The 24404-nt window shown below is 41.7% G+C and overlaps 1 protein-coding gene across 4 annotated transcripts in view; it reads right to left on the bottom strand.

Moving 5' to 3' along the window:
- The window catches only part of LOC104596082 (transcription factor jumonji (jmjC) domain-containing protein), a 122490-nt gene that overhangs the window by 60848 nt on the left and 37238 nt on the right, over positions 1–24404 (bottom strand). For all 4 annotated transcript variants that reach the window (XM_088895608.1, XM_010257101.3, XM_010257104.3 and 1 more), the window contains 5 exons: positions 14685–14780; positions 13256–13342; positions 13039–13155; positions 1717–1924; positions 1537–1601 (listed from right to left, as the gene is read on the bottom strand). In XM_088895608.1, the coding sequence (XP_088751734.1) occupies positions 1537–1601; positions 1717–1924; positions 13039–13155; positions 13256–13342; positions 14685–14780 (573 nt within the window). The remainder of the gene's footprint in view (positions 1–1536; positions 1602–1716; positions 1925–13038; positions 13156–13255; positions 13343–14684; positions 14781–24404) is intronic.

The raw sequence follows: 24404 nt of genomic DNA, 5'->3' as shown, positions 1-24404 counted from the left end.
AAATTTTCAACGCATTCAGCCGTAAAAGAGGATTGTAAGCCCTAGCCAAATTGAAAAGAACCCTTAAATTTCATGAAAAAGGTATGATCCACACAAAACCTCAAACTGTAACATCCAATGCTCACTCCACACTCTTAGCATGAATGGAACAGTACATACCTGAAGAAAAGATCCACTGTTACATTACAGGAAGGTACACACGCCCACATAAAAGGTTTCACAGCATTCAGTTGTCACCACAAATACCACAGGTAACTTTTCTTTTTTTTTTGATTAATAACACTTTCATTAACTCATCAAAAGAAGATTTACAATAGGAAGACAAACACACTTATCATCCAAGAGCAACAAAGAACCTCAAGAAAAGAAAAAAATAAAGAAAACACACTATAGTTACAGCTTAGTCCAAAAAAGTGAATCCCTTTCTGCCCCTTGTTTAGCTAAACCGTCCGCTAGGGAATTAGCCGATCTTTTAACCCAAAGTATCTTAACTTCCATCTCCCGCACCAGCCACTTGAATTTCCTCCTCTCATTATTGTACTTCCATAAGCCATTGTGATCTTTAATCAGCCACCCTATCACCACCTCTGAATCCCCTTCAATTAAGAGTTTCTTGATGTTCAACTCCTTAGCTTTCTGTACTCCTTCCATAACTGCAAAGATCTCAGCTCTAAGGGAGTCACCCACTCCAATTGGGCCAGAGAACATAGCAGAAATGACCCCATTTCCATCCCTAAAAACACCCCCAATCCCCGATTGTACCGGATTTCCCCTGCTACACCCATCAAAGTTTAGTTTCACAAATCCACTAGGTGGAGGGGTCCAAACCACACTCATTACTGACTTAGATCATTCCCCTGCTCCACCAGGTAACTTTTCTTGGTACTACAACCAAGAAAGAGTGAAAGGAAATCAGAAAAAGGTGATCAGATCAGGACGACTATAGATTCTACCCTTTCCAGTCAAAAAAGGTAAGCTCCAAATAAGAAAGCAAAATCTAAATGCATCTAGGGCCTAATTTTAAGGTAGCCCCCCTCCATCTGGAGTAAATTTTGGGGTTAAAAAAATGCTTCTAGGGCCTAGAATAGCACTCTGATACCATATTATTCAAGTAGAAATAAGAAGAAAATAGAGGAGAAGAGAAGGGAGAGGAAGAAAGGAAGAGAGGAGAAGAGAAAGTGATTGAAGGCTTCAAAAAATTGGGCTGGCGGCACCCAGTCTTCTGCAAAAGTGGCCTTGTGGCACATGTTAACAGATTAACAACAGTAATAAATAAGGATTGCTTTCTTGAATGCTGTTTTGTATGTAGAGGGGATATACCAAAAAACAATACAGACTATACTGCATAGCATCCTTTTTGTAAAACTGCACTTTTAGTATTAATAACATTTTTTCTTAAATATCAAAAGAAGAAATTGTACGAAGTACAAAGGTGAACAACAAAACAAAATGTGACAGAAGATGATCATCTTTAAAATCTAAAATTGTTCAGTAAGCACATAAATCTAAAAAAAGAATGCAGTTAAATTCAGTTACCTGTAGAGCTTTTTCTCTGCAGCACGCCTTCTTTAGTTCTTCCTCAACAAAGGGCAATTCATCTACTGTTTGAGACAATAGAACAAGCTTCAGCACATATTAAAAGAATAATATTCCACCAACTGCTTAAATCAAATAGAACTAACACAAAAAGAAACCCATAGGATCATAAAGCCAAACCTTGCACCCTCAATAACTTTCCAGCCTCCAAAATGCAAGTTAGCTCTTGAACGACACACTTCTGGTCCTCCCTACCCCGGGCGTTCACTATAAAATCGTGAAAATGAGAAATCCAGGTCACAGCATCATTGTGATATTGTCTTAGAAGCTTCAACTCTGGAACACAGATGCTGAAGTGATTAAGTTCTTGCAAAAGGACTTCAAGTTCCTGCACATATGAGCACATATGAATAGTTAGATTATTTATGGCCTCCCATGGATATGAAAATTCAACTCAAGTAGAAACTAATATAGGAAATAAATTGTAGCAGATTTTTTTAGCTCAGTTGATTTGTTTCTTTTAGGGGGTCGCACCTAATGTCCCTGTTGGGATGATTGTCTTGTAAAATATTGATGTAATACATTCTCATTCTTAATTGTTAGAGTCAGCTGTAAAGGGGTAGTTTGGTCGTTTTGTTTTATATTAAGAGTGTGGTGTAATGTCCTTTATATTGTGCTTTAAGTGGTCTCCCATACTTAATTAGGGGCATAACTGTCTTTGTGATTTTAATTAGAAACATATAAATAATATCTGGTCAACTAGAGAGAGAACTTTTCTCTCTAGTTTGAACCAGTCTTTTTCTCCTACTTCTCTTCTCTTCTTTATCTCTTAACTTTCTTCTCTGCACTTTTTCTCTGTTATTCTAGGGCTGAAACCAGTACAGATCCGAATTGTAACATGGTATCAGAGCAACTGTAATCAGTTCAAATCTGCCCAGAATTTTTTAATCACCCTTTACCCTAGTTTTCTGCAGATATCTCATTGATGCCTCAAGTTGAGTGATTGTTTTCTTCTTCTGGAGGTTTTCATGCCTCAAGTTGGTGGCGCAGTGATTGTTTCAGGTGGTTGGTAGAAAACCTTCTAATCGATGGACCAAAGAGGGCTGTTTCAGGTAGAAGACAGATTAGTGCAGGACTGATTGGTCACAGACCTAGTGGTATGTGTGTGGGGTGTATCCATGTGGTTTGTGGTGTTGAAAGTGTAGGACAGCAATGTCTATTATTGCTGAAAACTGTGACAACAGATGTTTTCAGCAATAACCAGCCATTAGTGTGCAATGTCGTGGCTAGGAAGCGAGGTGGTGTGACATACTAGTGAGTGGAAATTTTCTTTTTACCCTGGCATCTATGGGAGACAGCAGTGAACACAAATCTAGTGTTTTGATTCCCCTAATTACCTGAATGTGCAGATGATTTCTATTAAACTGAATTGTGAGAATTATGTGCCTTGGTCCAAGTTTGTAGAAGTTTTTCTTAGGCTTAAGAAGAAGGTGAAGCATGTGAAAGAAGAAAAACCCTCAGTTGATTCTCAGGGGTACAGTGTGGGAACAAAAAGATGCACAGATAATGACATGGTTATGGAATAGCATGGAACCCAAGATTAGTGTGAACATTATGTTCTTAGATATAGAGAAGGAGATTTGGGACCATGCAAATATTATGCTACCACAATATACCAGCTTTACCAAGAGCATTTTAATCTGCAATAAGGTAATTAAAGTCTTGAGAAGCATTATGCCAACATGAGGAATCTTCGGAATGAGTTGAATGTTTATCAGCCCCTTACATCTGATGTCAAAATTCAGCAACAACAAAGAGAGCAACTTGGTGTAACCAGGTTCTTAGTAGAGTTGAAGTCTGAATATGAACCGGTGAGAGCACAAATACTAGGTTGTTCAGCCCTTCCCTCTCTGATAGGTCTGCTTTTATAGTGACAAAAGGGGGGAAGAGTTGTAGAGGTACAGAAGGAGCTCAGGGCGTTCAGCTAGGTCGTGGTGGTGGCAGTGCCCCCATGTTCAATCACGGTCGTGGGTATATTAGAGGTCGGGATTCAGGGAGAGTTCGTGGTAGAGGGCGTAGTAATGGTCCGAGTAAGTGTAAATAGTGTGAAATGAAGGGACACAATGTCAGTTTTTGTTATGATCTACATGGACCACCCTCAACTTGGGAAAATCATGTGGTCGCTAGTGGTGGTGGTGGTACGAGAGATGAAATTCAGCAAGTTGATCAAACACCTTCTACATCTATGGATGCCTCCGAGAAAGAAATGATGAGTGTTCCACATGATGAATATGAGTGATTACTCTGGCATCCAAACCATTCCATTAGATTATCGACTCTAGATGTTCCGATCGTATGACTAAAACTCCAAGTGTGTTTTCTTCTCTTTCTCAATCTTGTGCATCACACTGTTACTCTTGCTAATGGACCCACATCTTCTATCTATGATATTGGTAATGTTGACATAGATTCATTACCCATGTCTTCAGTTTTGTATGTTTTCAAATTCCCTTTTAACCTTATCTTTGTTAGTAAATTGATCAAGTCTCTTAATTGCTCTATCACCTTTTACCCTTCTTGTGTTTTTTAGGATCTCAATACAGGGATGAAGATTGATCGAGGGCATGAAGTTAGTGGACTATATTAACTTGATGGTGGTAGTTCATCAACATCTCTTTAGTTGTCCCTTAAGGCACTTAAGTTACTTGTTCCGTCAATGAATCGCCTTTCTACTTTGGAATGTGAGTCATGTCAATATGGGAAACACCATCATTTTCCCATTTAGTCCTAGGATTGAAAATTGTATGTCGAGTCCTTTTTCTTTGGTCCACTCGGACATTTGGGGTCCAAATAAAGTGGTGTCATACAATGGTCACAAGTATCTTGTAATTTTTGTTGATGATTATTCAAGGATGACACGGCCTTATCTTATGAAAGAAATGAGTGAACTGTTTTCTATTTTCTAAAAGTTCCAGGCTGAAATTCGCACTCAGTTTGGTATACACATTAAAATTCTCCGTTCCGATAATGGTTGAGAATATTTTTATACATCGTTTCAGCAATATTTGGAATAACATGGCATTATACATCAAACCTCATGTACTTACACCCCTCACCAAAATGGGGTGGCTAAGAGAAAGAACGGCCATCTCTTAGAGATGGCTCAGTCCCTTTTAAACCATATGTATGTACTCAAACGTTTTTACAGTGATGTTGTGCTTACATCTTGCTTCCTTATTAATTGGATGCCCATGTCTATCCTTGAAGGCCATTCTCCCTTCTCCGCTTTGTTCCCCACTGTCTCCTTACCCTCTCACTCCCATGGTTTATTGGATGTGTGTATATTGTTCATAATCTTGGGCCTAGAATGGACAAAATAGATGCACAATCTACTAAGTGTGTTTTCTTGGCTATTCTAGGACCTAGAAAGGGTATAAGTGTTATAATCCCAGTTCTAGACGTTCTTTTGTTTGTTCCAATGTTACGTTTTGATGTGGACAGAAAGACAAATTACATGCAGTACCTCAAATATACAGCAATAAGCACAAGAAATACCAAACTGAAAACCACAAAATATCTTGGACTTTTAGAGATTTCAGACATGAATCAGAAGTAAAACTCCTCCTGGAACAGTTCCGCTACAGTAACAATGGCAGCAAGCTGGCCTCCTGCGCGGACATGCAGTGATGGAGGGATTGGAAGGTGCCAAAATGGGTCGACTCCTCAAAACCCAAGCTCCCAATACTTGAAAACCCTAGCTGGGGCTGAGCTACAGCTCAAACAAGAGAGAAAGAACCAAAAAGACCCCTAGAAAAACAGCCCCCTTCTCTTTTATAAAACTCACTGGCATGCTGGACAAGCTAGTTAAAATATTTACACATAAGCCCCTAGAATGTTTGCCTCTCACCAACAACTCCTTAAGAACAAAACTAACTTCAAATGAACCCCTAAAAGATTACTTTTGTTACAAAAAGACCCAAGAGACCAAAACCCAACAGAAATGCACCCAACTGCCCTGACCAAAAATCTGACTTATAGAATGACAAAAATACCCCCTAGTCCCAAACTGTCAACAAAGCTACCCAAAAACAACAATTTGGGATCCTACTACAAGAAAAATATGCAAAACAGAATACAAAAACACATTTCTTTTTTTTTTCTTTTTTTCTTTTTTTTCTTGCCTCATCATTCCCGTCGGGTTAAAAAGAGCTCGACCCCATGCAAACAGCAATTTTAGCAACCTTGCACATGTTTCCATCTAGCTTCATAAACTCCTCTTCACTAATCCAAGAGTTCTCAATTGATGGTTTCCCTTCCCACTAGACTAAGAACCAAAAATAGGCCCCATTTCGAGTGTTGGTGACTCGGACATCTTCTACACCATCTACTTGTTCAAACTCATTAGAACTTCTAGCCCTTTGTGCTTGTCCTCGCCCATCCTTTATTGCTGGTTCGGGGTCCCCATGGTAATCAAAGAGATCTGCTATATTAAAAATGAGTGAAATGGACAAATCAGTTGGTAACTCAATTTCATATGCATTGTCACCAAACCATCTCAGCACTTGACATGGACCAATCCTTTTCTGCTTCAACTTATGGTAGGTCCCAACAGGAAACCTCTTGAATCTCTCGAATGGATTCAGCTAAAGCTTTGGCATCATCACTCACTCGCCACAACCCTGTTATAGGAGCTAGATCAACAACACTTTTAGGTGACCGACTGTACACCACCTCAAAAGGAGTCTTCCATGTAGATCTATTAACTGAATCATTGAAGGCAAATTCAGCTTGGGGTAGGATAAAATCCCATTGCTTTAAGTAGTCTCCAACTAGGCTCCTCAACAACTTGCCTAGGCTTCAGTTAACTACTTCAGTTTGTTGCAAGAAGACACTTGAAATGGTCTCCAAAAGGTACTTTTGGCCAAGGCTACAAAAAGGATGTGTTCTATTATGTTGATAGATGTCACAAGTGCCAAACTTGGCTTGCACAATGGCATAAAACTCAACATCATAAGTGGAATACCTCCTTCTAGCATCATTGAGTTTCTCACTAAAGTAAGCAACTGGACGGCCTTCTTGGCTAAGGACAGCTCCAATCCCAGCATGGGATGCATCACATTCAACTTCAAAGAGCTTGTTAAAATCAGGTAAAGCAAATACCGGAGCCTTCGTCATCCTCATCTTTAGCTCTTAGAATTTTTTCTCAGCTGCAGGAGTCCAAGTAAACTCACCTCCTTTCAAGCATTCAGTAATGGGTGCCACAATAGTGCTGAAATTCTTTATAAACCAATGATAAAATGTTGCTAGCCCATGGAAACTATGAATTCCAGTTAAGGTCTTTGGTGTTGGCCACTCTTGAATAGCTTGAACTTTTGTTGATCCACCTCAATCCCCTTGGCTGAAACAACATACCCCCAAAAACACCAACCGATCTGTCATAAAATTACACTTCTTCAAATTTATATATAGTTGATTTTGTCTCAAGACTTCTAGGATTGCTCTCAAGTGTACTAAATGGCTGTCATGATCTTTGTTGTGGATGAGTATGTCATCAAAATAAACTACCACAAACTTCCCCATAAACGGTCTTAAAACTTGGCTTATGAACCTCATAAAGGTGCTAGGAGCATTAGATAACCCAAATGGCATAACTAGCCATTCATAAAGACCTTCCTTAGTCTTGAATGCATTCTTCCATTCATCCCCCTCTCGGATACGAATTTGATGGTATCCACTCTTCAGATCTATCTTTGAAAAGACTTGTGATCCAGCCAATGTGTCTAACAGGTCATCAAGGCGGGGTATGGGAAACCTGCATTTAACTGTAATCTTGTTAATGGCACGACTGTCAACACACATATGCCAACTACCATCTTTCTTTGGTGTGAGAAAAGGTAGTACAGCACATGGGCTTAAGCTCTCACGGATCAGCCCCTTCTTCAACAACTCTGTTACTTGACTTTGGAGCTCCTCATGCTCCTTAGGGCTCATTCTATAGTGGAGTAGGTTAGGCAAGGCTGCTCCCAGCATTAAATCTATATGATGTTGTACATCTCTTAGAGGAGGAAGGCCATCGGGTAATTCTTCAGGCATCACATCAGTATACTCATGAAGTAGCTCCTTCACCAACTCTGGAACAGGTGTTTCTTTGCTAGCTTCTTTTGTAACCAGCACGTAAACAACATCCAAATTCCCATCTTCTTGATCCAATTTATTTGAGGTGAAGAGAGTAGTGGTTGGCTTTGTTTCCTTCATTGGAAATGAATCAAGTTGCATTGGTTTAAGAGTTATCTTCTTTTCGTCTTTCACAAAGTTGTATGTGTTCTTGTCCCCATAATGAATGGTCTTACGGTCATATTGTCATGGGCGGCCCAAGAGAATATGGCATGCATCCATTGGGACAACATCACACCATACCGATTCTTCAAATGTATTACCAATAGAAAAATTAACTAGGCATTTACAAGAAACTCTTACCTCATTTCCTTTGTTGAACCACAAAATACGATATGGTCGGGGGTGTTGAATAGTCTTGAGCTGTAATTTATCCACCATCTCTTGAGAAACAACATTCTCACTGCTCCCACTATAAATAATCAGGTTACACAACTTCCCGCCAGTTGTACGTGTTCTAAAGATATTCTTTCTCAACCAATCCCCTGGTAGTGGTTCTTGAGGTGCAACCATAGAGTGTCATATCACTAGAGCTTCACCCACAATATCCCCATCCAAGTTTTCTTCCTCTAAAGCATTAGCTTCAGTAGTTTCAGCCACTTGCCCATCCTCAACAATGGCCTATATCATCATGTTGTTCATCAGTGCCTTCATTAACCATATGTGTTTGCCCTTCAATCCTTCTCTTAGGACATTCATTTGAACAATGTCCCAACTCCATACACCTAAAACATCTAATAGTAGGCTGCTGCCCTTAATTGCTCTTTGTTACATTTGAATCTCTTGGACTGTAGGGCGTGTTTGGTTGATCACACGACCCCTATCAGCCCCAACACTTTGACCCACTGATAGAGATGTACCTTGGACAGCACTCAGCCTCTGCCCTGACCTCTGACTCAATTGAGCTTCAACCTTTAGAGCTAGCTGATATGCATCCTTTATCTTATACGGGCAATGTAGGCTGACTTGATCTTGTATTGGCAACTTCAAACCATTGATATATCTACTAACTTTTTGCTGTTCAGTTTCTGACATATTACTCCAAAGAGTTAATCTATTAAACTCTTTTGAGTACTCCTTCACACTCTTTTCCCGTTGCCTTAAATTCTGCACCCTTTGGTAAACAGTTTGCTCATAGTCTGGTGGTAAGAATTGGGATTTCAGCTTCTCTTTCATTCTTCCCCAGGAAATAACCTTTTTTTTCCCTTTCCTTTCTCTGTCCCTTTGGTAATTTTTCCACCAATCTAAGGCTGTCCCACGCATCTTGGCTATTACAAGCTTCACTTTTCTGTCTTCATTCATTTCTTTCCAATCAAAATAATTTTCAATACTGTCCAACCAGTCTAGAAGCTCTTCAGGTTCCAACTCACCATCAAACTCGGAAATATGAAGTTGAACACCATGACCTCGATTGGATTGTAGAGATTGCAGTTTTCAGTCTTCCCACCACTGGTTGTTATTCCTTCCATGCTGATCACCTTCAGGTTGCTCAATGTCTTCACTTGATTCTTCATTAATAATGTCAATGAGTTGATCATCAACTCTATGAGCTTGTCTTCTTCTTCCTAGCCCCAAATCATTTGCTACGTCACCATCCCTAGCAGCATTTTGAGCTAGAAGTTGAGCAAGATGTTCAATATGTTCTTGCAGTCCTCTTATAGCCTCTTGGAACCTCTACAGTGACATGTTGTGGTCTTCTACCACCCCTACCACGTCCACCCCTTGCAGCCATGATAATATAGAAAACACAAGAAGGAGATGAACTTTGAAGCAAACCCAAGGAAAGAACTTGCTCTGATACCACTTGATGTGGACAAAAAGACAAATTACATGTAGTACCTCAAGTATACAGCAATAAACACAAGAAATACCAAACTGAAAACAACAAAATATCATGGATTTTTAGGGATTTCAGACCTGAACCTGAAGTAAAACTCCTCCTAGAACAGTTCCGCTACAGTAACAATGGCAGCAAGCTGGCCTCCCACGCGGACATGCAGCGATGGAGGGATTGGAAGGTGCCAAAATGGGTCAACTCCTCAAAACCCAAGCTCCCAATACTTGAAAACCCTAGCTGGGGCTGAGCTACAGCTCAAACAAGAGAGAAAGAACCAAAAATACCCCTACAAAAACAGCCCCCTTCTCTTTTATAAAACTCACTGGCATGCTGGACAAGCTAGTTAAAATATTTACACATAAGCCCCTAGAATGTTTGCCTCTCACCAACAACTCCTTAAGAACAAAACTAACTTCAAATGAACCTCTAAAAGATTACTTTTGTTACAAAAAGACCCAAGAAACCAAAACCCAACAGAAATGCACCCAACTATTCCAAACTGTCAACAAAGCTACCCAAAAACAACAATTTGGGATCCTACTACAAGAAAAACATGCAAAACATAATACATACATTTCTTTTTTTTTTCTTTTTTTTCTTGCCTCATCACGTTCTTTAATCTATTCTGTTTTTCTATGAATCAGATGTCTCTCCACCTCCACTTCTAGTTTCTATTGAGGACCCCATTCCTCTTGTTCCAATTCTGACCAAGTCTTCGCCTCCAATGCAACTTCTTGTTGAACGACCACCCATTAGGCAAGTGTATATGCATCGACATGTACCGGCTCCTCCATTTCTTCATCGTCAACAAATTAGACAATTGTTATCACACCAGCTTGACCCCCTCTCTCTAACCTTGGCCTTCCCATTGTCTTGCGAAAGGGTAAACACAATTGCAATCTTCATCCCATTTCCAATTATGTTTTCGTATCTTACCTTTCTGCCTCCCATCAACAGTTTATTTCTCTACTATCTTCTATTCCTATTCCTAAGGATGTCTAGGAAGCTCTTACCTCTCCAAGGTAGCACCAAGCAATAAAAGAAGAACTCTTAGCTCTAGCTCATAATCATACGTGGGATCTCACCACTCTTCCCCCCATCAAGCGTGTGTAGATTGTAAGTGGGTATACATTGTCAACTATTTACCAGATGGTAGTGTAGAGCAGTTGAAGGCTTGATTTGTTACAAAAGGTTACTTAGCTATATAGCATTGACTACACAAAGACCTTCTCTCCTGTTGCTAAGATTGGCTCAATCTGTGTTTTGATATCCCTATCTACTATGTATGATTGGCCTTTGTTCCAGCTTGACATCAAGAATTCCTTTTTACATGGTGACCTTCTTTGAGGTCTATATAGAGCAATGTTTTCAAACGTAGAGGCGTGACGCAAGGCACTCCACTACCTAGAGGCGTGAGGCGTAGTTCAGAACGCAAGAGGCGTAAGCCTCCTTAAGAGGAGGGGGGTTAGGAGGAGGATAAAGAGGAAGGGGGGATCTCAATATTTCTTTATTTTTAATAAAAATCTTTTATCTTAAGAAGAATAAAGATGCATAACATTAGTTCAAAGGGGGGGTCTTGTCGAAGCGGAGGCGAGCGAGTGAAGCGAGGGGCAAGTGGCAAACCACTTTCTTTCCCCTTTTCTTCCCTTCCCTTTCCTTTCCATTTCTCTTTTTTTTCTTCTCTTTCTTTTTCTTTCCCTTCCTTTTCTTTTCCTTTCCTTTCCTTTCCTTTTTTTTTCTTTTTCTTTCTTTTTCGGTCTTTTTATATCAGATGTGCATGAGGCGCATGAGGCGTACGCCTCTAGCATGCCTCATGAAAAAAGCGCTTGCACCTAAGACGTATGCCTCAAAGGTGTCAACACCTCTGGCATACGCCTCAGGGCGATTTGGGAGCACCTCGCCTGGAGACGTGCCTCCAGGCATATGCCTCCCACGCCTTTTAAAACATTGATATAGAGCAACCACCAAGGTTTGTTACTCAAGGGCAGGATGGTAAGGTATGCAGACTCAAGAATGCCATTTATGGACTTAAACAGTCTCCACATGCATGGTTTCGTACATTCAGTGAAGTGTGGTGAAAGAATTTGGCAAGAGACAGTGCCAAGTTGATCATCAGTATTTAGCTATGATTCGGGTGTTGGGAAGCTTTTGTTTGTGGTATAAGTAGATGACATTGATATTATTAGCAGTGACAGGTTGGGGATTGACAAACTGAAGACCTTTCTGCATGATCACTTCGAAACAAAAGATCTTGGTAAATTAAAATATTTCTTGGGGATAGAGCATAGAGGTAGAAAGATCTAAGCATGGTATTAATCTATACCAAAGGAAGTATATTCTTGACCTGTTAGAGGAAACAGGATTGTTAGGTGCCAAACCAGTTGAAACACCCATGGAACCAGATGTCAAGTTGAGTAGCAATGCAAGTGAGGAGTTTGAAGATTCTGGAAGGTACTGGAGGTTGGTAGGTGAGTTGAACTATCTAACCATTACTCGGCCAAACATATCATTTGTAGTTAGTGTGGCAAGTCAATTTATGCAGAATCCTCGAGTTCCACATTGAAATGCAGTTCTAAGAATTCTAGGGTACTTGAAGGAATCCAGGTCGTGGCTTGTGATACAAGAGTGGAGGAAGTCTTGAGATAGAGGGCTACACAGGTGCTGATTGGGCTAGTCCAATATCAAACAAGAGGTCTAGTACAGGGTATTTGTACCTTTCTTGGGGGCAATTTGGTGACATGGAAGAAAAAGAAATAGATTGTGGTAACGAGAAGCAGTGTTGAAGCTGAATATAGAGCCACGGCACATACTACATGTGAATTAGTATGCTTGAAGAATCTCTTACAAGACTCGGTTAATAGCCCTATGATGTTGTATTGTCACAATCAAGCTACAGTCCACATTTCTTCTAATCCATTTTTCCATGAGAGAACAAAACATATAGAAGTTGATTGTCACTTTGTGAGAGAGAATGTGCTCAATGGAGTGATAAGTACTGCATATGTAAACACAGGAAGTCAATGGGAAAACTTGTTCACTAAAGGGTTGAATCGGGGAAGAGTGGATTACATATGTAACAAGTTGGGACTATATGACATATACTCACCAGCTTGAGATGGAGTCGGAGTTGGCTATAAGGGGTAGTTTGGTCATTTTGTTTTATATTAAGAGTATGGTGTTTTGTCTTCTATATTCTAGTTTAAGAGTTATGTCCCATACTTAATTAGGGGCATAACTGTCTTTGTAATTTTAATTAGAAACATATAAATAATATCTGGTCGACTAGAGGGAGAACTTTCCTCTCTAGTTCAAACCAGTCTTTCCCTCCTACTTCTCTTCTCTTCTCTTCTTTCTTTCGTCTCTCTTTCTTCTCTGCTCATTTTCTCTGTTATTCTAGGGCTGAAACCAGAACAGATCTGAACTGTAACATTAATAAAATTTAGTCATTTATCAAAAAATAAATAAATTGTAGCAGCTTCCAGAGGCCCAACCTTCAAGCTGATAGGACCCTTCAAGATCTCACTGCAACGAATTTGCCAAGATTCCATGTTCCTCAATAGATCCAGGAGCAATTCTGTTTCTGGCAATTCAACACGAAGCTCCAACATCTATTGAACATAAAATGTTCATTTTAATCAGATCAAACAGGAGCATCCACCATAAATATGTTTGCCAAACAGAACTTCAAAAAAAAAAAAAGCTATACACCTCTGACTTTAACTTGTAAAGGACATCAATGTCAACTGCAGCAGACCTTTTCTCTGTGATGCATTGCCTTACACTTTCACTCCAAACCTAGAGATTGCAATAATGGATTCACATCAATAGAAACAGCAGTGTAAGATACAAAAGAAGAAAGAACATAGCTCAAAATATCAAGTTAAAGTGCAAAAAAAAAAACAAAAGAAAAGAAAAAAGAAAAAAGAACAAGGTATGGAAAGATGAGGGAGAAACAATTATGTAATAATTATATTAATGAAAGTGCACCCCTAAATACAGCATTTGTTTCCACCACACCAAGAACAAGTAATCATTGACATTCAATGATAAGAAGGTTCCATAATTTCACAAGTCATCATCATCTAAGCCTTGTCCTAACTGTATGGGGTTGGCTACATAAATCCCATTTCAACATTCTGCTCTGTTCAGTGCCAGTATCAATTGTTAAATTATGACTGCTCCATACAAGGACACAATTAAACAAACAAATTGAGAAGGCACGGATGCATCTCTTTTGTGCTGCTTTAAGAAGACATCTAAAATTTTAGCTCGTCCATCAGAAAGCTACCAGTTATACACAAAAAAGGTTTCATTTCAAATAAAAGAAGATGAGAAGTAACCAACCATAACAAGGCCTCTCTTTGAATGGACCATTATGCCCATTGGGGAGAGATTTCCATCCCATATTCCAGATTCATTTTGGTTTTTATTTAAAAAAAAAAATGAATAATGAACTACCCAAGCTGAGTTTTCAAGTAATTTCTATTGGAAGTAATACTTCAGTCCTTATTATGGATCATATACATGCTGCATAATGATTTGAGGGTATTTATGTAATTTTGTTATCATATTAAGAGAATACATTGGACACCATTCTAAGACCAAATTTTCTGGTTTTTTCTGCAGAGGATAGCATATTTGGAAGTGAATTTTTGTTGCTCCTGTGGCATCAGACCATCTTTGTATACCTCTAGTATACTCTTTTTTAATGTGTTAATAAAATTTTTTGTTGTCCACACAAGTATACTAAATAACTCCTTTTTCTATGTTTCAAACTGACAGCATAAGGGTAAAAAGGAAGGGAAAACCAACAGATTTTTTTTGTAACAAAGATTAGTAGGTTGATTGATCATTAACACTGTAAAATTGTTTAATAACAGTCAGAAACTAAAACAAGACAAAAAAAAAGGATAAAGGAAAACAGAAGCAAATTCATTACCACACTGGAGAAAATAAAATGGGAAACTAAAACCTTAATGAAACAGAGAATCACATGAATGGCAAGCATAGCACCATATAAACTGTTCTCGCTTTAAAGAAATATGGTACAAATTTTGCAAAGGAATAGGAGAGGGATCTCCTTGAAGACTGTTATTGGACTGGGTTTCCAATTGACTAAACAAAAAGGGGCATATACCTTAGCTGAAGAGATCTCTCCTGCTAACTTTGTACTTTCTTCTACATAGACTGGCAATTCACTAGCTCTACTGTATAACTTCCCCAAATGAGCAATCTAAAAAATAAGTCAGAGGATAGAAAGATATCAATCGTAGAAATTCAGATAGCAAGGCAAAAGGCAACAAAGATGGCAAAAATATAACACAACATTACAATCATTGAGAAAAATACTATCAGCCACTCAGCTGGGAAGAGGGGACAGAAGGAATATATGGTAGCATTTCTCAATAATCCAGGCAATATACAGAATTCATGAAAATAGCAAGAGTCTGGTCATCCAATATAATCTAAATAATAAAATACTTTATACAATCATTATATTCATGAAAAAATAAGAGCACTTAATATCATTCATCACACAACAACAATCAATAAAGCCTTTTTACCAACTATATGGGGTTGACTGCACAATTCCACTCAATCAAGGACCACCTCCTCAATCAAATTGTGAGCCATTAGGTCATTGTCCATTATCTTAACCCATACACATTTCAACCTCCCATAAGCTATTCCAAAATCATCAACTTGCAGTTGACCACTGAGAAGTGGTTTATAAGATGATTTTACATCTACATTATCATCCAACAAAAAATTTGAAAATTGGGTCTTCACGACCTTGTCATCAACGTAACATTCGATTTTATTGCCAATTAACGGCTCAAAAATTTTATTTACAAGGCATTGAAAGGTTGCCCCAGCATTTTTTAGTTCGAAGGGCATGACCTTGTAGCAATACAACCCGAGCTCAGTTATAAAGGCAGTTTTTTCTTCGTCGGCAAGGTCCATCCTAATCTAGTTGTAACCGGAATAGGCGTCCAGGAAGCTCAGCAACTCATGCCCTGAAGTCGCGTCCACTAGGTGGTCGATCTTGGGCAGCGGGAAGCAGTCTTTTGGGCAGGCTCTATACAGGTCGATGTAGTTGACGTACATGCGCCACTTGCCGTTGGCCTTTTTTACCAGAACTGGGTTAACTACCCAGCTCGGGTAATGGGCTTCCCTGATGAAGTCTGCCACTAGGAGCTTCCCAACCTCTTCATCGACTACCCTCCAGCTTTCTGGGGCGAGGTTGCACTTCTTTTGTCTAACTGGCCTGATTAAGAGGTCGGTATTCAATTTATGAGTTAGAATTTTGGAGTCTATCCTGGGCATTTCTGCCGCGGACCAAGCAAAAATATCTAAGTCTTTGAGTAAGAAGCTTACCAGCTGGGAGCGGAGGGGCTCGTTGACCGAAGCACCGATCTAGAGAGTCTTGGCCGGGTCATCGGTTGAGACCGGAACGTGGACCGTCTCCTCTGTTGGGGCAGTTCGCTCGTCGGCATATTCTACTGGTCGCTCAAGCTCGATATCAGCCGCTAGCTTTGCTTTCCCCTTGAGGGCAGCTACGTAGCACTTAAGAGATTCGAGTTGGTCACCTCGCACAACTCCTACCCCATAGTCCATTGGGAACTTCATCGCCAAATAGTAGGTGGATACTATCGCACATAGGACGTGCGTAATGGGTCAACCTATTATGGCGTTATAGGGAGGATTCATGACCACCAGAAACGCGTGCCCGAACCTCGCGATATTCAGCCACGTGCCGGCCTCTACGGGCACTGTGACTCGTCCGAGAGGTCTGACCTCCTCGCCGCTGAAGCCTACCAAGGGAGTGTCTGCCGGCTTTAGGTCACTTTGCTGTAGCTGCAGCTTATCGAAAGTTTCCTTGAACAGTATATCTGCCGAGCTACCTGAGTCCACCAAGATGCGCTTGACTTCGAAGTCGTTGAGCCTCAATTTTATCACTAGAGCGTCGTCATGAGGATACTGGATCCCACGCATATCATCCTTCGTGAAGTATATTGGTTCTTCAAGTCAAGGTCGCTTTGGCGGGTTTTACTCTTCATTTTCTAGCTCGCAGACTGAGGTCCGTCTGGCTGTCGATGTACACCCCGCGATGATGGACCCACCAGTAATCATGTTGATTACCTCGCGGATCAGTCTTTCCTTGGGTAACTATTTTGGTGGCTGCTCGTTCTGCCTGCTAGTCTCGGGGGCATTCCTTCTCTGGTCCCCCTGTCGGTCTGTTGGCCGATGTGCTTGGCCTCTCTCTTCTCGCTGTATAAAATTTTTCAAGTATCTGCAGCAGATGAACTCCTCGATCTCGTCGCGGAGGCTCCTGCAGTTTTCCGTGTTGTGCCCGTGGTCTCTGTGAAAATGACAGTAGACATTCTGATTCCTTGTTGCAAGATCTCCCCTCAACCTGGGAGGCCATTTGACGAAGGCGGAATCCTTAATGGCCATTAGGATTTCTCCTCACTTAGCGTTTAGCGGTGTGTAGTTTGTTCTTTCAACAGGTGGGGTCCTGGAGCGCCGACCTAACTTGCGAGTTCGCGAAGGAGATCGGCTCCCAGATTTGTTTCTTCCCCTGCTCGGGGACTTGCTCTTTCTTCTTTTGTGCCCGCCATTACCTGTGTCGACATTGTCTCTTTTCCTTTTTTTTGTCGGGTTGTCAGTCTTCTGGTTGATTTCCTCTTCGGTACCGATGAACTGATCGGCTAGCTTGGGGAATTCGGTGATGTCCTTTGGTTTATTGGCCACTACATGCCATTTAAACTCCCTATGGGTTATTCCTTTCTTAGCTGCCGTGAGTCTTACCGCCGGGTCTAGGTCTGGGATCTGCAGGCAAGTGTCGTTGAAGCGCTTAATGTAGCTTCTAATCAACTCTCCCTCTCTCTGAACTACGCTGAGAAGGCTTTCCTACGACCTCGGGCATTTCTTGCTGGTGATGTAGTGCGAGGTAAACAAATCTGCGAACTGTGACCAGCTTTTGATCGATCCCGGCGCGAGATTCCGATACCAGGTCCGAACTACCCCTTTGAAGGTCGTGGAGAAGGACACACACATGCAAGACTCATCAGCCCCATCTAGGTGCATCTAGGACTGGAAAGAGTCCGCATGGTCGTTAAGATCGAAGGACCTGTCATACTTGTCGAAGGGAGGCATCGGGGTCGCTAAGAGCTCGAAAGACAGGGGAGACGACCTGGAAAGTAGGGGAGGAACGGCCTTTGTAGCTACCGATCACGCTTCTTCCTTACCTTTGGCTTGCTCTTCTTGTTGGTTCGGCCTCGCTAGCTGGCTGTTCTGAGCCGAGGTACAGCGTACCTTCCGACGCCTCCGTTGTTGCCTCTTTACTGGCTCAACATTGGTGTTGTTGATTTCGGTGTGCTCCGGTACCGCCCTGTCGCGAGGCAACTCCTAGTTCCTTATGGGATTCTGGGGCTGGCTATCACGGACGGAGAGTCCCTGTCTTGAGTTCGCACCTCGAACCCCGAATTGGATACCTGCTAGCGAACCGTCGTTTTCCTGCTGTGAACGCCGAGGAAGATTGCCCTGTTAGGCTGAGTATCCCCGGACCTGTTTCCGAGGTTCCCTTGTGAGGCAGGTGGAGTAATCTGACCGTCTCTCCTCCCACGAGGTGAGACCTGACTCCTGGGAGGAACTAAGACTTGGGAAGTCTCTTCGCCTCGGTCGGGAGATCGGATGATATCTTGGTTAACCCGAGGCCAGTTCTAATTCCATTGGGCCCCTAGGTGCCGAGGTGGAACCGGCTGCTAGTTCTGCGGCAGTGGAGGGAACTGATGGTGGTACTACTGGTAGAAGAAATACTGTCGGTACTGTTGGAATTGCTGAACCTGCTGCATCTGGATCTGGATAGCCCGGACGCACTGCACCAAGTCGTTGAACTGGGACAACCCGACTCCGGGGGGAACCATAGAGGGCTCAGAAAAGGTTGCGCCTACCACTGGGGGAAGTGGGGCGTTCACCTATGTGGTGTTCAATGGCACGGTCAGCGTTGGAACTCCAGTCGCAGTAAGCGAGATGGTGAACTGGCCGATGCACACTGAAGGGAGTTGGGGTTGTCCCCTGGAGACGTTCATCTCGCTGCTTTGCTCGGCGTGACTGGAAGATGCCATTGACGTAAGAGTAAGGTTGATGACTATAAAAAAGGAGATGACTTTTCGGTCGGTTCCCACAGACGGCGCCAATTGATGTAGCGCGATCTAACTACTCCTAGATGGAAGGTGATCTGGCTTCCAATCGAACAGCAAGCTAGAAGAATCTGCAAGATAGCGGATCAAAGAACCCGGGGTGGCTAACCCGGCGAGGTCGCTCCAATGCTTAAGTCAGTGTACTGTGGTGTGAGCTGAATAGTTTGAGAGTTTGAGAGTTTGAGAGATAGAGAGCTAGAGAGTAGAAAAATCACGCATACCTAGGCCCTGGAGGGGTTGTTGCTCTTATATAGTTGAGCTCTCGCGGGTTTCGCGGATCGGTTCCGGGATCTTCGTCCTGAGGGGATCCATTTCCGCTTTAATCGGGGAGTAGCGTATCAGTTAATAATTTATCAATTCCGCTTGATCTGTGCGGGGAGAAGATTAGGCCGGCCGTTATGCGGCGTGATCCCGTGAGGTTCAGAGTCTACTGGAGAAACTTCCGAAGTCGTTACGTGGCGGTTCGAGTTGGTAACCCCAAGCTGATACTTCGGCTCTTTAGTTCCGAACTGGATTGAATGCCGAGGTGCCCCGACGCCGAGGTGACTATGCCGAGGTGACCGAAGACCCGAGCTCAAACATTGCAAACTAGGCTTGCTAGGCTGAGATGTCATCCCTTAGTCAGGTTGTGTCCACGTGTCCCCTTCTCTCTAGGTCGCACCAAATCACCCTTCATTAGGATTCAATTTGGAAGTTTGGGAGGTAAAGGCTATAGCAAGTTCTCTAGAGTGTTCCATGTCTTATTGGCTTTTAACCTACTTGGGTCTTCCGTTAGGAGCTAATCCAAAAGAAAGTCGGCTCTAGTATCCAATTGTGGAAAAGTTTGAAAAGAGGTTGGCTTCTTGGAAAAAAAGTTACATTTCAATAGGGGGTAGAGTGACCTTGATTAGGGCGACACTTGCTAGTCTTCCGATTTATTTTCTTTCTGTATTCAACATACCCTCAAGGGAAGCCAAGAAGCTAGAAAAGGTGATGAAGGATTTCTTGTGAGAGCCAAGGGAAGAGAAGAAGGCTCATTTGATTAAGTGGGAGCTAGTCAGCAGGAGTAAGGAAGAAGGGGGATTTGGAGTTGGAAATCTAGTTCTTAAGAATGAAGCTCTACTAGGGAAGTGGCTTTGGAGATGGTCGTTAGAGAGAGAGAGGTTGTGGCACAAGGTGGTGAATAGTATTCATGGCCATTTGCAGAACGGTTGGAAAGCCGGGGTATCTCGATGGACGACTCTTGCAACACCCTGGAAGGCCATTCACGGAATTCTACCACAGTTTCTCAATCTGGTCAGGTATGATGTTAATTCTGGAAGCAATATTCTTTTTTGGGAAGACATTTGGGTGGGCAACCAACCTCTTAAAGACCTTTTTCCCTCTCTTTACTCTATTTCCCTTTATAAGGAAGAGCCGATTTCCAGTTTTATTTCCTCCTCAGCTTCTTCTGTGGCCCTAAACTGGGATTTTGGTTTCCTTAGAGAGTTATGTGATGATGAAAGTGCTTGTGTTTCAAAACTATTTTCTTCACTTGAGTCTATTTGTTTAGATCCCCTCAAACCTGACACAAGAATTTGGACCCCTAACCCGAAAGGTTTTTTCACTTGCTTCTCTTTCTTCAAGTCCCTTTGCCCCACTTCTGCACCTCAGAACTTCCCAGTTAAAAGAATTTTGGACTAGGCCCATTCCCCCAAAGATTGTTGTTTTTTGTTGGGAAGTTTATTATGGTAAGATTAATACCTTTGAAAACCTACAAAAGAGGAGACCAAATTGGTGCTTATCCCCTAATTGATGTGTTCTTTGTAAATCTCAGAATGAGGACTGTCACCACTTACTGATCTCTTGCTCTACCATCTGATAGTAGCTTGCTGTTTAGTCCGTCTATCGTTGAATGGCACACAAAGAGAGGGAGAATTATGTGGAAGTGCATAAGAGCAGCTTTGTTGTGGACAGTTTGGGAAGAAAGGAACACCAGAATCTTTAGTGAAAAAGAAATGAGCTTCTCGGAAGTTAAAGAATGTATTCTGACAAGGGCAATTCAGTGGCTGAAAACTCTAAAGCTCTTTGATGCATACTCTTTTGATGACCTATGGAGAAGCTGGTTAGCAGTGGCTAATACTTCTACCAGGAAGGACAGACATGGGGTTGAATGGATGCCACCAGGGGAGGAGTTTATCAAGCTGAACTTTGATGGAAGTAGCCGAAGAAATCCAGGACCTTCAGGCATAGGAGTGCTGAGAAACAAAGATAGTAGCATTATATCTTTGTACTCAAGTCCTGCAGTTGTCGGAGACTCCTTAAGGGCCGAATTACTTGCTGCTGTACAAGGAATCCAGCTTGCAAATCGGCTAGACATAGAGCATCTGATTATTGAAGGGGATTCCCAGGTGATAGTGGGTTGGCCGAAGGATCCGGGCACTGTGATTTGGGGTTTTAGAGATCTTCTCAAAAAGGTTAAATGGTTAACAAGGAATATGACAATCAGAGTTCAGTGGGTAGGCAGACCAGCAAACTCAATGGCTGATTCACTTGCAAAACAAGGGGTTCTCCGGAATACTTTATTTTGGGCTACTGTGTAATTTCTTTTGTACTTATAATTCTGTAACTAGTGTTAAAGGAAAGGTCACATCCCGTGCCTTTCCATGGGTTGCATGTAACTCTTATTTGCTGGTTTAATAAAATTTTACTCATTTATCAAAAAAAGAATGGGCAATCCCCACCTATTTTAAGAAGGCTGAATAGGTTTCTCTATACTGGAGATTGGGAGCAACACATGGGTGAAATGATTCAAGAAGCCTTGCCTTTTGTTATTCAGATTATAAGCCAGTGTTACTGAGACAGTTTGTAGTGGTTTCAGGCCCAAGACCATTTAAATTTGAAAACATGTGGTTGGACCATCCAGACTTTCTGGATTGGGTGAAAGAGAAATGGGGAGGGATGCAAATGGAGGGGTCTGCCGGTTTAAAGATGGTTAAAAAACTGCAGCTGCTTTAGGAGGAAATAAAGAGGTGGAATGTTAACTGTTTTTGGAAATGTGGGAATCAGGAAAAAGGAATTTTTTAGACAAAATGGCTAGATTAGACAGGTTGGAGGAAGTGGATGATCTATCAAGGGAGGAAAGAGTGCAAAGAGAAAGGTTGGAGTTTGACTTGAAAAGCTTAATACATAGAGAAGAGGAGAGCTGGATACAAAAGTTCAGATTGACTTGGCTGAAAACAAGTGACAAAAACAGTGTTCTTTCATGCCTATGCTAGTATGAGGAGGAGAGGAAACTTTATCAAGAATTCAGATGGGGGTAGATAGTGGAGTATTGGAATGAAATTCAGGAGAATGTGGTTGGTTTTTATAAAAGCTTGTATACTTCAAGAGTTTGGAATTGGATGTCTCTAGTCCCAAGAAGCTGAGTGAAGCTTCAGCAACCTGGATTGAAAATGAATTCAGGTTGGAGGAGATCAAAGAAGTCTTAAAAGACATAAATGGGGATAAAGCACTGGGGCTAGATGGTTTCAACTTTGCTTTTATTAAAGCATGTTGGAACACACTGGAAAGAGATTTTGAGCTGCTAATTCAGGAATACCATAGGGAGAGAAATTTGGAGAAGTCAGTAAATGCCATTTTTACCTCTTTGATTCCAAAAAAGGAGGGAGTCGTGGAATTGAAGGATTTTAGACCAATAAGTTTAATCAGCAACCCATACAAGTTGCTGGCTAAAGTTTTATCAAAGAGATTGAGGACAATGCTGCATGAGGTTGTTGGGGAATCTCAAATGGCGCTTGTGGAAGGCAGATATTGGATGGAGTTTTAGTGGAAAGCAAATGCAGTGATTCCAGATCAAGGAGTAGGAGACCAGGCCTGGTAAAGTAAGATTGACATTGAGAAAGCTTATGATCAGGTGGAGTGGGGTTTCTTAGAGTAAATTCAAAGGTTAATGGGTTCCGGAGAAATTTGGAGATCTTGGATGTATGCATGCATGTCTACAGTCTCACTCTATTCTTCTAAATGGTGTATCCACGGAGTTTTTCAAGCTTCTAGGAGTTTGAGACAAGGAGTATCTCCAATGCTATTTGTCTTGGTTACGGAGATATTGAACCTCCTCTTGTTGAGAAGTAGGCAAACGGGTTTAATTGAGGGATTTAAGGTGGGAAGGAATGGTCCATGTATCTCTCATCTGCAGTATGCAGATGATACCTGACTTTTCAATATGCCTCACTGGAACAAGTGTTAAATCTGAGGGCAGTTTTGGAAATTTTTGAATTGTTAACAGGATTGAAGGTTAACCTCTCAAAAGTCAAGTTTTTCTATGGGTAACAGCTTTAGAAAAGTGCATCTCCAAAGAAATGTTGTTGAAGAAGGTTTCATCTGCAATGACTTGAGATGTAGTCTTTGTAAAGTGGAACTCAGACAGACATTTGTTTCTGCATTGCAAGTTTGCTTCAGAAATTTGGAGCTATTTTTTGAAGGCCCTGAATTTAAGTTCGTGCATGCCTGCCTCAGTGAAAGCCTTGCTGGAGGAATGGCACATATCCGGGTTGACTAAGAAAGGGAAAGTCTGCTGGTCCTCCATCCCTTTGGTAATTCTGTGGGCGGTGTGGCTGGAAAGAAACAACAAAAATTTTGAACACAAAGTTTGAGGATGGCCTTTTTTGAGGTCCAACTTGTTAGCTAATTGTACAGCTTCTCATTGTACAAAGGACCTTTTGCTTAAAAAAAAAAAAAACTCTCAAAAAGTGTGTTGATTGGAGTTGGAGATATTGAATAGGAAGTTTTGTTGGATTGTGCCGATGCTTTTGAATGCAGAATTGGTGAGCTCCTTGTCACTTATTTGGGAATGCCAACAGGAGGGGCTTCAAACTCAGGTGCTTTGTGGAGGCCAATTGTGGAGAGAGTTGAAAGAAGGTTGGATGGATGGAAAGCAAAATATCTCTCGCTGGGAGGGAGAATAACTTTAATTAAAAGTGTCCTCTCAAGCTTACCAACCTATTATTTGTCATTGCTGAAGATCCCATCTCAAGTTGCTGAAAGAATAGAGAAGTTTCATAGAGATTTCTTAAGGGAGGGTGTGGGTGGGGGAGGAGGGGGCAAGAAATTTCGTTTGGTGAAGTGGGACAAGGTCTACAGACCAAAGAAGAAGGGAGGTCTAGGGATTAGAAGAGTGAGAGTTTTTAACAGGGCCTTGTCGGGGAAGTGGTTATGGAGGTTTGGGCTAGGGAGAGAGGAGGAATCATTGTGGAGGAGGGTGGTGTGAGGAAGTATGGGGTGGCAAGGTTTGGCTGGGAACCTAAAGAGGTAAGGTCCTCACATAGGGTGAGTGTGTGGAAAGGGATCATGAGTTTAAATAGGGAGTTCAGAAGTCTAACAAGCTTTTCAGAAGGAGGTGGCTCAAGAATTAGGTTTTGGGAGGATGATTGGTATGGGATTGGCAAATTGAATGAGTTATGCCCAAGATTGTATAAGCTGGCTGAGGCTGACATTACTATTAGCGGTTTCTATGAAAGAAGGGGAAATCAGTTGATTTAGAGCCCAAAATTCAGGAGACCTTTGCTGGACAGAGGTGGAAGAATGCAATTCTCTGTTGGGGAAGCTAGAGGCAGTAAACATCCCTTCTCAAACGAGGGATGAACTATAGTGGAAGGAATGCTCAAACAGAAAATTCACTGTGAAATCTTGTT

Source organism: Nelumbo nucifera, chromosome 1 (assembly GCF_055504915.1).
Source record: "Nelumbo nucifera cultivar China Antique chromosome 1, China Antique-T2T, whole genome shotgun sequence".
Lineage (NCBI taxonomy): Eukaryota > Viridiplantae > Streptophyta > Magnoliopsida > Proteales > Nelumbonaceae > Nelumbo > Nelumbo nucifera.
The sequence above is the reverse complement of the archived record's forward strand: the minus strand, read 5'-3'. Positions and strand labels throughout refer to the sequence as shown.